Here is a 12,445-nt window from a genome sequence, read left to right as displayed (position 1 = left end):
GTGTGTGTGTGTGTGTGTGTGTGTGTGTGTGTGTGTGTGTGTATATATATATATATATCTCACATACTCTATCTGGAGTGGAAACCCCCCTTTACAAATCCTGCGTTTGCCCCTGACAGGTGTATTAATTAGTCACGGACACATTTTAAAAGGTCCACAGGTGGAGCTAATTATGTCACTTGTGATTCTGTGAGGAGACCTGCAAAACATGCACCGTGTGGGGTCCTGAGGACCGAGTTTGAGAACCTGTGCTCTAAAGGAAGAAAAAAATTCAAGACATGCAGATGTAACCATGCTCATCTTACTGCGATGTGGCATGCTGCAACACGACTCGGACGTTTTTTTAAAGGACCAATCACTTACAAGGCAAAACCGTTCCTTTTAAGCTATTGCCCCTTAAAATACGTCTCGAGTTCGGCTGGCATCTCGCACAGCGGCAGAACTCGGGAGTCATTACATCGGGCCCTGTGTCTAGGAACTCACAGTCGGGAGATTGGTGCACGGAAATGTCACTTTATATTTAGGGGGTTAAAAAGGACCTGCTCAACAAAACTTATTTTTGGATTTTATTTTCCCAGACATTTGATCAGATTGTATTATAATAATGCATTTACTTGTAGGAGCGTGGCTTTTGTAGTCCTGCACTTGATACTGGATGCGCTGGTGTTTGCGGAATACACGTGGGAGGTGCTCGACTATAGTTTAGAGCTGGAGATGAACTGGATGCTGGTTTTTCTGCCATATGTTTTAATATCCGTGAATCTTTACCTCTTCTACAAATGCTGCACAGTAGATCCAGGTAATAAGAATCTAATTTACTGGCTTGTAGCCGACATTTTCTGGCGTTTGGGTTCTTAGTAACACTACCTACTGTATTTAGTAATCAAAAGCTAACAAGTTCTTCCCTTTAAATATGGCCACTGGTTCACACTAGAACCACAATAGTACAAAAGGGCTGCAGCAAGCGTAACCATATGGATGGAGCAATCCGACCACAGCAATGCATACACATGCAGTAAGGACAGTGTAATAGTTAAGCATTACTGCCTCACAGCACTGAGGTCATGGATTAATTTCCCACCATGGCCCTAACTATGTGGAGTTTGTACACTGCTCAAAAAAATAAAGGGAACACTAAAATAACACATCCTAGATCTGAATGAATGAAATATTCTTATTAAATACTTTGTTCTTTACATAGTTGAATGTGCTGACAACATAATCACACAAAAAATATCAATGGAAATCAAATTTATTAACCCATGGAGGTCTGGATTTGGAGTCACCCTCAAAATTAAAGTGGAAAAACACACTACAGGCTGATCCAACTTTGATGTAATGTCCTTTAAAACAAGTCAAAATGAGGCTCAGTAGTGTGTGTGGCCTCCACGTGCCTGTATGACCTCCCTACAACCCACACAAGTGGCTCAGGTAGTGCAGCTCATCCAGGATGGCACATCAATGCGAGCTGTGGCAAGAAGGTTTGCTGTGTCTGTCAGCGTAGTGTCCGGAGCATGGAGGCGCTACCAAGAGACAGGCCAGTACATCAGGAGACGGGAAGTAGGCCGTAGGAGGGCAACAACCCAGCAGCAGGACCGCTACCTCCGCCTTTGTGCAGGGAGGAACAGGAGGAGCACTGCCAGAGCCCTGCAAAATGACCTCCAGCAAGCCACAAATGTGCATGTGTCTACTCAAACGATCAGAAACAGACTCCATGAGGGTGGTATGAGGGCCCGACGTCCACAGGTGGGGGTTGTGCTTACAGCCCAACACCGTGCAGGACGTTCGGCATTTGCCAGAGAACACCAAGATTGGCAAATTCGCCACTGGCACCCTGTGCGCTTCACAGATGAAAGCAGGTTCTCACTGAGCACATGTGACAGACGTGACAGAGTCTGGAGGCGCCAAGGAGAACGTTCTGCTGCCTGCAACATCCTCCAGCATGACCGGTTTGGCAGTGGGTCAGTAATGGTGTGGGGTGGCATTTCTTTGGGGGGGGCCGCACAGCCCTCCATGTGCTCGCCAGAGGTAGCCTGACTGCCATTAGGTACCGAGATGAGATCCTCATACCCCTTGTGAGACCATATGCTGGTGCGGTTGGCCCTGGGTTCCTCCTAATGCAAGACAATGCTAGACCTCATGTGGCTGGAGTGTGTCAGCAGTTCCTGCAAGACGAAGGCATTGATACTATGGACTGGCCCGTCCGTTCCCCAGACCTGAATCCAATTGAGCACATCTGGGACATCATGTCTCGCTCCATCCACCAACACCAAGTTGCACCACAGAATGTCCAGGAGTTGGCGGATGCTTTAGTCCAGGTCTGGGAGGAGATCCCTCAGGAGACCATCCGCCACCTCATCAGGAGCATGCCCAGGCATTGTAGGGAGGTCATACAGGCACGTGGAGGCCACACACACTACTGAGCCTCATTTTGACTTGTTTTAAGGACATTACATCAAAGTTGGATCAGCCTGTAGTGTGTTTTTCCACTTTAATTTTGAGTGTGACTCCAAATCCAGACCTCCATGGGTTAATAAATTTGATTTCCATTGATAATTTCTCTAACGTCCTAGTGGATGCTGGGGACTCCGAAAGGACCATGGGGAATAGCGGCTCCGCAGGAGACTGGGCACAAAAGTAAAAAGCTTTAGGACTACCTGGTGTGCACTGGCTCCTCCCCCTATGACCCTCCTCCAAGCCTCAGTTAGATTTTTGTGCCCGAACGAGAAGGGTGCATGCTAGGTGGCTCTCCTGAGCTGCTTAGAGTAAAAGTTTAAATAGGTTTTTTTATTTTCAGTGAGTACTGCTGGCAACAGGCTCACTGCATCGTGGGACTAAGGGGAGAAGAAGCGAACTCACCTGCGTGCAGAGTGGATTGGGCTTCTTGGCTACTGGACATTAGCTCCAGAGGGACGATCACAGGTTCAGCCTGGATGGGTCCCGGAGCCGCGCCGCCGCCCCCCTTACAGAGCCAGAAGAGCGAAGAGGTCCGGAAAAATTGGCGGCAGAAGACGTTCCTGTCTTCAAATAAGGTAGCGCACAGCACCGCAGCTGTGCGCCATTGCTCTCAGCACACTTCACACTCCGGTCACTGAGGGTGCAGGGCGCTGGGGGGGAGCGCCCTGAGACGCAATAAAACACGGTTTAAACCTTATATGGCTAAAGAAATGCATCACATATAGCTCCTGGGCTATATGGATGCATTTAACCCCTGCCAGTTTTCCTAAAAAAAGCGGGAGAAAAGGCCGCCGTGAAGGGGGCGGAGCCTATCTCCTCAGCACACAAGCGCCATTTTCCCTCACAGCTCCGCTGGAAGGACGGCTCCCTGACTCTCCCCTGCAGTCCTGCACTACAGAAACAGGGTAAAACAAGAGAGGGGGGCACTATTTGGCAGTTAATATAAATACAGCAGCTATAAAAGGGAGAAACACTTATATAAGGTTATCCCTATACAGATATAGCGCTCTGGTGTGTGCTGGCAAACTCTCCCTCTGTCTCCCCAAAGGGCTCGTGGGGTCCTGTCCTCTATCAGAGCATTCCCTGTGTGTGTGCTGGGTGTCGGTACGATTGTGTCGACATGTATGAGGAGGAAAATTATGTGGAAGTGGAGCAATTGCCTGTTTTAGTGATGTCACCCCCTAGGGAGTCGACACCTGACTGGATGGTCGTATTTAAGTAATTACGTGACAATGTCAGCACTTTGCAAAAAACTGTTGACGACATGAGACAGCCGGCGAATCAGTTAGTGCCTGTCCAGGCGTCTCAAACACCGTCAGGGGCTCTAAAGCGCCTGTTACCTCAGGTGGTCGACACAGACCCAGACAAGGATACTGACTCCAGTGTCGACGGTGAGGAGACAAACGTAATGTCCAGTAGGGCCACACGTTACATGATCACGGCAATGAAGGAGGCGTTGAACATTTCTGACACTACATGTACCACAAAAAAGGGTATTATGTGGGGTGTGAAAAAACTACCCGTAGTTTTTCCTGAATCCGATGAATTGAATGAGGTGTGTGATAAAGCGTGGGTTTCCCCCGATAAAAAACTGCTGATTTCTAATAAATTATTGGCACTATACCCTTTCCCGCCAGAGGTTAGGGCGCGTTGGGAAACACCCCCTAGGGTAGATAAGGCGCTCACACGCTTATCAAAACAAGTGGCGTTACCGTCTCCTGATACGGCCGCCCTCAAGGAACCAGCTGATAGAAGGCAGGAAAATATCCTAAAAGGTATATACACACATACTGGTGTTATACTGTGACCAGCAATCGCCTCAGCCTGGATGTGCAGCGCTGGAGTGGCTTGGTCGGATTCCCTGACTGAAAATATTGATACCCTGGATAGGGACAGTATATTATTAACTATAGAGCATTTAAAGGATGCATTACTATATATGCGAGATGCACAGAGGGATATTTGCACCCTGGCATCAAGAGTAAGTGCGATGTCCATTTCTGCCAGAAGAGGGTTATGGACGCGACAGTGGTCAGGTGATGCGGATTCCAAACGACATATGGAAGTATTGCCGTATAAAGGGGAGGAGTTATTTGGGGTCGGTCTATCGGACCTGGTGGCAACGGCTGGAAAATCCACCTTTTTACCCCAGGTCACCTCTCAGCAGAAAAAGACACCGTCTTTTCAAACTCAGTCCTTTCGTCCCCATAAGGGCAAGCGGGCAAAAGGCCACTCATTTCTGCCCCGGGGCAGAGGAAGGGGAAAAAGACTGCACCAGGCTCTTCCCAGGAGCAGAAGCCCTCCCCCGCTTCTGCCAAGTCTTCAGCATGACGCTGGGGCTTTACAAGCGGACTCAGGCACGGTGGGGGCCCGTCTCAAAAATTTCAACGCGCAGTGGGCTCACTCGCAAGTGGACCCCTGGATCCTGCAGGTAGTATCACAGGGGTACAAATTGGAATTCGAGACGTCTCCCCCTCGCCGGTTCCTGAAGTCTGCTCTACCAACGTCTCCCTCCGATAGGGAGGCAGTATTGGAAGCTATTCACAAGCTGTATTCCCAGCAGGTGATAATCAAGGTACCCCTCCTACAACAGGGAAAGGGGTATTATTCCACGCTGTTTGTGGTACCGAAGCCGGACGGCTCGGTGAGACCAATTTTAAATCTAAAATCCTTGAACACTTACATAAAAAGGTTCAAATTCAAGATGGAGTCACTCAGAGCAGTGATAGCGAACCTGGAAGAAGGGGACTATATGGTATCTCTGGACATCAAAGATGCTTATCTCCATGTCCCAATCTACCCTTCTCACAAGGGTACCTCAGGTTTGTGGTACAAAACTGTCATTATCAGTTTCAGACGCTGCCGTTTGCATTGTCCACGGCACCCCGGGTCTTTACCAAGGTAATGGCCGAAATGATGATTCTTCTTCGAAGAAAAGGCGTCTTAATTATCCCTTACTTGGACGATCTCCTGATAAGGGCAAGGTCCAGGGAACAGTTAGAGGTTGGAGTAGCACTATCTCAGGTAGTGCTACGTCAGCACGGGTGGATTCTAAATATTCCAAAATCGCAGCTGATTCCAACAACACGTCTACTGTTCCTAGGGATAATTCTGGACACAGTCCAGAAAAAGGTGTTTCTCCCGGAGGAGAAGGCCAGGGAGTTATCCGAGCTAGTCAGGAACCTCCTAAAACCAGGACAAGTGTCAGTGCATCAATGCACAAGGGTCCTGGGAAAGATGGTGGCTTCTTACGAAGCGATTCCATTCGGAAGATTCCACGCAAGAACTTTTCAGTGGGATCTGCTGGACAAGTGGTCCGGATCGCATCTTCAGATGCATCAGCGGATAACCCTATCTCCAAGGACAAGGGTGTCTCTCCTGTGGTGGGCCGCAGATTCGGCATTCAGGATTGGGTCCTGGTGACCACGGATGCCAGCCTGAGAGGCTGGGGAGCAGTCACACAGGGAAAAAATTTCCAGGGCTTGTGGTCAAGCATGGAAACGTCACTTCACATAAATATCCTGGAACTTAGGGCCATTTACAATGCCCTAAGTCAGGCAAGGCCTCTGCTTCAGGGTCAGCTGGTGTTGATCCAGTCGGACAACATCACGGCAGTCGCCCACGTAAACAGACAGGGCGGCACAAGAAGCAGGAGGGCAATGACGGAAGTTGCAAGGATTCTTCGCTGGGCGGAAAATCATGTGATAGCACTGTCAGCAGTGTTCATTCCGGGAATGGACAACTGGGAAGCAGACTTCCTCAGCAGACACGATCTTCACCTGGGGGAGTGGGGACTTCACCCAGAAGTCTTCCACATGATTGTGAACCGTTGGGAAAAACCAAAGGTGGACATGATGGCGTCCCGCCTCAACAAAAAACTGGACAGATATTGCGCCAGGTCAAGGGACCCTCAGGCAATAGCTGTGGACGCTCTGGTAACACCGTGGGTGTACCAGTCAGTATATGTGTTCCCTCCTCTGCCTCTCATACCCAAGGTACTGAGAATCATAAGAAGGAGAGGTGTAAAGACTATACTCGTGGCTCCGGATTGGCCAAGAAGGACTTGGTACCCGGAAATTCAAGAGATGCTCACGGAAGACCCGTGGCCTCTACCTCTAAGAAAGGTCCTGCTCCAGCAGGGACCATGTCTGTTCCAAGACTTACCGCGGCTGCGTTTGACGGCATGGCGGTTGAACGCCGGATCCTGAAGGAAAAAGGCATTCCGGATGAAGTTATCCCTACACTGATCAAAGCCAGGAAGGATGTAACTGTGCAACATTATCACCGTATTTGGCGTAAATATGTTGCGTGGTGTGAGGCCAGGAAGGCCCCTACAGAGGAATTTCAACTGGGTCGATTCCTGCATTTCCTGCAAACAGGACTGTCTATGGGCCTCAAATTAGGGTCCATTAAGGTTCAAATTTCGGCCCTGTCAATATTCTTCCAAAAAGAACTAGCTTCAGTTCCTGAAGTTCAGACGTTTGTCAAGGGGGTACTGCATATACAGCCTCCTTTTGTGCCTCCAGTGGCACCTTGGGATCTCAATGTAGTTTTGGGATTCCTAAAATCACATTGGTTTGAACCACTCACCACTGTGGACTTAAAATATCTCACATGGAAAGTGGTAATGCTGTTAGCCCTGGCTTCAGCCAGGCGTGTCTCAGAATTGGCGGCTTTATCCTATAAAAGCCCTTACCTGATTTTTCATACGGACAGGGCAGAATTGAGGACTCGTCCTCAATTTCTCCCTAAGGTTTCAGCATTTCACTTAAACCAGCCTATTGTGGTGCCTGCGGCTACTAGGGACTTGGAGGATTCCAAGTTGCTGGACGTAGTCAGGGCCCTGAAAATATATGTTTCCAGGACGGCTGGAGTCAGAAAATCTGACTCGCTGTTTATCCTGTATGCACCCAACAAGCTGGGTGCCCCTGCTTCTAAGCAGACGATTGCTCGTTGGATTTGTAGTACAAATCAGCTTGCACATTCTGTGGCAGGCCTGCCACAGCCAAAATCTGTAAAAGCCCATTCCACACGGAAAGTGGGCTCATCTTGGGCGGCTGCCCGAGGGGTCTCGGCTTTACAACTTTGCCGAGCAGCTACTTGGTCAGGGGCAAATACGTTTGCAAAATTCTACAAATTTGATACCCTGGCTGAGGAGGACCTGGAGTTCTCTCATTCGGTGCTGCAGAGTCATCCGCACTCTCCCGCCCGTTTGGGAGCTTTGGTATAATCCCCATGGTCCTTTCGGAGTCCCCAGCATCCACTAGGACGTTAGAGAAAATAAGAATTTACTTACCGATAATTCTATTTCTCATAGTCCGTAGTGGATGCTGGGCGCCCATCCCAAGTGCGGATAGTCTGCAATACTTGTACATAGTTATTGTTACAAAAATCGGGTTATTATTGTTGTGAGCCATCTTTTCAGAGGCTCCTCTGTTATCATGCTGTTAACTGGGTTCAAATCACAAGTTGTACGGTGTGATTGGTGTGGCTGGTATGAGTCTTACCCGGGATTCAAAATCCTTCCTTATTGTGTACGCTCGTCCGGGCACAGTATCCTAACTGAGGCTTGGAGGAGGGTCATAGGGGGAGGAGCCAGTGCACACCAGGTAGTCCTAAAGCTTTTTACTTTTGTGCCCAGTCTCCTGCGGAGCCGCTATTCCCCATGGTCCTTTCGGAGTCCCCAGCATCCACTACAGACTATGAGAAATAGAATTATCGGTAAGTAAATTCTTATTTTTTGTGTGATTTTGTTGTCAGCACATTCAACTATGTAAAGAACAAAGTATTTAATAAGAATATTTCATTCATTCAGATCTAGGATGTGTTATTTTAGTGTTCCCTTTATTTTTTTGAGCAGTGTATCTTCTCCCCGTACTTGCGTGGGTTTCCTCCCACAATCCAAAAATATACAGGTAGGTTAATTGGCTCCCAACAAAATTAACCCTAATGTGAATGTGTGTGCGTGCACATGTGGTAGGGAATATAGGGGCAGATGTATTAACCTGGAGAAGGCATAAGGAAGTGATAAACCAGTGATATGTGCAAGCCAATCAGCTCCAATATGTAAATTAACAGGATCTGATTGGCTGCTGCCTTTATCACCTTGCACATATCACTGGTTTATCACTTCCTTATGCCTTCTCCAGGTTAATACGTCTGCCCCATAGATTGTAAGCTCCACTGGGGCAGGGACTGATGCGAATGGCCAAATATTCTCTGTAAAGCGCTGCAGAATATGTGTGCGCTATATAAATAACTGGTAATAAAGAATAATACACCTCCGCCTATGGGCAAATACACGCATTTGTCTCCCTGCAAGCAATACAGGTGTAATTACTTGCCACATTTCTATGGTCCTTAACTTTTAGACCATTAGGAAACAAGGGTAGCACTCTTTTTGGCTTGCTGCTTGGAGAGCGGCATATATTTGACCGGATACCTCCCAAAAGGGTTCTGGATTAATGGGTCGACCACTATTGGTCGACATGGAGAAAAGGTCAAAACAGTGGAAAAAAATCAACACAGGACAGGTAGACATGCGTTTTTTAAAATGGTTTTTGGTGTTTCCTCTGTAACATAACCAGGAACCCCAATTAGTGCACCGCATCCCCTTACATGGCTTGTACGGATTACTATTCCCAATCGTAGTCCACGTGGATGGTTAAGTATGAAAAAGTAAAAAATCAGAAAAAAAATTGTAAAAAAACTCATGTTGATCTTTCACTGTGTCAACCTTTTTCCCATCGACCAATAGTGGTCAACCTTTTGACTGTCGACCTACCATCCGAATACCATCCAACAGAGAACTAGAAACATTTAATTATGGGTTCCTCCTTTAGATGTACAGTATAGACTAGAAATTGTTACCATTTTAGACTTCTCCTCTCATTGCAGGCCCCAACATTAGTTTTAAATCCTTGTAATGAATACAGGCCCTGCTTTCTCCCTTTCATCTACACTGCGGATGAACTACTAGCAGGGGAGAAAGATTTAGAATTTAAATGACCCTAAACCTATATGACACACATGGCTGACATGATGATGATAAGTAGATTCCGACACTGAAGATGAGAGGAGCATATGAAGTGATCTATTCCATCTGTGTTCCAGGAACGGTGACCAAACAGAATGAAGCACTTTGTACTCAGGTATATGAGTATGATGAGGTTCTATTCCTCCATGGCAAGAAGTGTCCCACCTGTCAACTGCTGAAACCAGCGCGATCTAAGCATTGTGGTGAGAAAGTCTCATGTATTTATAGTGGGCAGGCAGAGATGAGCACAGTCTCGGCAGCCTCCCCTCTAGAAGCTGCTAGGCTGGTTATAATGTGTGGTGGTGTTTCCCAAACTCGGGGTAATTCAGCTCTGATCACTGCTGTGCGTTTTCACACAGCGTGCGATCAGATCTGAACTGTGCATGCGTGTGAGCCGTAATGCGCCGGCACGTTGCACAACAGTGACAGGCTTTGGCGCCTAGAGACGGGATGGGGTGAAAAATCGGAACGCATGGGGGTGTTCGCAAGGTGATTGACAGGAAGAGGCCGTTTGTGGGTGGCAACTGACCGTTTTACAGGAGTGTCCGGAAAAACACAGGCAGGATCAGGCGTTTTCCGGGAGGGTGTCTGGCGTCAGCTCCGGCCCCGATCAGCAGGAAACAATCGCAGCGGCTGAGTAAGTCCTGGGCTGCGCAGAGAATGCACAAACTGATGTTTGTGCAGCTCTGCTACAAAGGCGAACGCACACCTGCACAGACCTTATACCCTCCCACTGTAGGCAGCGACTATCTGATCGTAGGTTAGCAAAAAACGCAGCCCAGCGATCAGATCTGAATTACCCCCTCAGTCCTTTGGGGAACCCTAACAGTCCAGGTTTTAAGGATTTCCGTGTTTGAGCACAGATGCTGAACTCAAACTGAGTGAGGTACTACTTAAGTCACCTCTGCTTATGCATGGAAATCCTTAAAACCTGGAGTGTTTTGTGAATTTGGGAAACACTGTTGGATGGCATAAATATCTGAAACTAATTTTCGTTCTACTACAAATTAGTAATATCTAGGAAGTCCTGGCTATGAACTAATCTTACCCCTTTACTTGTAGGTGTATGTGGGAGCTGTATACAGCGTTTGGACCATCACTGTGTATGGGTCAATAACTGCATTGGAGCCCTGAATATCAGATACTTCTTGCTCTACCTTCTGAGTTTGACTTTCACTGCCATCTCCTTGGCCGTGGTGATTACAGGATTTCTCCTGCAGGTGGTGCTGCTCTCACACATGATGACTGCATCGTATGTGGACAGTGAGGGACATGAAGAGATGGCTGGTATAGTCTTTATTATTCAGGTAGGTTGCATAAGATATTACATATGTTTCATTGACAGTAATAATACTTAGAAGCTTGAGCTGTGGGCTTATTTAACTTACCTTTAAATCCTTTATCCATTAGGGTTAGAGGACACGGCAGTAGGTTACATTCCACCTCTCTAGGAGGCAGGTCCCTAGAGTAAAATGTCCTATGCCCTAGGAAAGAGCCACAAAGACATGAGCAGATATGAGACAGCAGATTCCTCCCATAAGAACTATAAGAGGGGCCAGATGGCAATGTAAATACAGTGACCTCCAGGAAACGAGGGCACTGGCGATAAAGAAAGATTGCCTCGCTGGCAGTGGAACATAATCCATCGACTGTGAGCGACTATGGCAGATGGGGAAATAAAAGTTGATCCAATCTGAAAATATATTTGATATAATTCACAGATGTATGTAAGGATAAATCCACCAAAAATGAAAATGCAGTTTTGTCTGGCAACCAGATGTTTAATATAGTTGTAGACTATTACCACTCACCAGCACTGCCACAATCTCCCTGCCGTGGCCTGTTGGTTACAGTGGCTTGGTTAGACTGCAGGCGTATCTCTTAGTCACAGACTAGCCTGCCACACCAGTGTGTGTACCTAATTGCGCAGTTGCTTAGTTACTGTAAGTAGGGGGAGTAACAGGAAATGTATGTATAATGCAGAACAGAAATTGGTCAGCAGCTCCTCCATAAAGCGCTGCCACGCTCAGCTCAGGCTGGTGCCGGGTACAGTGACGTGGCACTCTAAGCAGTGGTCTTCTGTGAGACTTACATCTCCCTTATTCATGTCATTGTTTCCCCAGCACCTCTTCCTGACTTTCCCGAGGATCGTCTTCACACTAGGCTTTCTGTTCATCTTAATTCTCCTGTTGGGCGGATACACCTGCTTCCTCTGGTACCTTTGCATCACCAACCAGACCACCAATGAGTGGTACAAGTCAAGGAGGTGGCAGAGCTCTATGTCGGCATTGGGGTCTCCTAAAGGTTATTCCAGAGGTGTCCTGACTAACATGCAAGAGATATTCCAGCCTCTCACCTGCTATAAGAAGCAGAGATGAGCGGTAACTGTGCAGCTTTTGTACAAGGAAGCAAACCACGGAACTATGGCGCAGATTATTACATCACTTCTCCATATCAGGCGTTACACAGGGATATGGTACAACGCGGATATACAGACACAAACGGCTTTTACAATCGGACACAAGGAACCTGTAATCACCCAGACAAGATTTGTTTTGTGTATATAAGCTGTTGTACAGTATTATTGCTATATTTTAATAAAAAGTGTAAAAATACTTTCTCTTACGTCTTAGAGGATGCTGGGGACTCCGTAAGGACCATGGGGTATAGACGGCTCCGCAGGAGACATGGGCACTGTAAAGACTTTAGAATGGGTGTGCACTGGCTCCTCCCTCTATGCCCCTCCTCCAGACCTCAGTTAGATCCTGTGCCCAGAGGAGACTGGGTGCACTACAGGGGAGCTCTCCTGAGTTTCTCTGAAAAGACTTTTGTTAGGTTTTTTATTTTCAGGGAGCACTGCTGGCAACAGGCTCCCTGCTTTGTGGGACTGAGGGGAGAGAAGCAGACCTACTTAACTGATAGGCTCTGCTTCTTAGGCTACTGGACACCATT

At 47.6% G+C, this 12,445-nt stretch overlaps 1 protein-coding gene across 2 annotated transcripts in view; it reads left to right on the top strand.

The window, feature by feature from the left end:
• ZDHHC4 (zinc finger DHHC-type palmitoyltransferase 4) overlaps nucleotides 1–12,108 on the top strand; it is a 108,486-nt gene extending 96,378 nt beyond the window's left edge. For both annotated transcript variants that reach the window (XM_063934729.1, XM_063934728.1), the window contains exons 4-7: nucleotides 621–799; nucleotides 9,571–9,696; nucleotides 10,556–10,800; nucleotides 11,617–12,108. In XM_063934729.1, coding sequence (XP_063790799.1) covers nucleotides 621–799; nucleotides 9,571–9,696; nucleotides 10,556–10,800; nucleotides 11,617–11,871 — 805 coding nt within the window. In that variant the 3' untranslated portion in view covers nucleotides 11,872–12,108. The remainder of the gene's footprint in view (nucleotides 1–620; nucleotides 800–9,570; nucleotides 9,697–10,555; nucleotides 10,801–11,616) is intronic.
• Nucleotides 12,109–12,445: the final 337 nt, after the last annotated feature.

Source organism: Pseudophryne corroboree, chromosome 7, assembly GCF_028390025.1.
Source record: "Pseudophryne corroboree isolate aPseCor3 chromosome 7, aPseCor3.hap2, whole genome shotgun sequence".
NCBI lineage: Eukaryota > Metazoa > Chordata > Amphibia > Anura > Myobatrachidae > Pseudophryne > Pseudophryne corroboree.
This window is presented reverse-complemented; position numbering and strand designations above follow the sequence as displayed.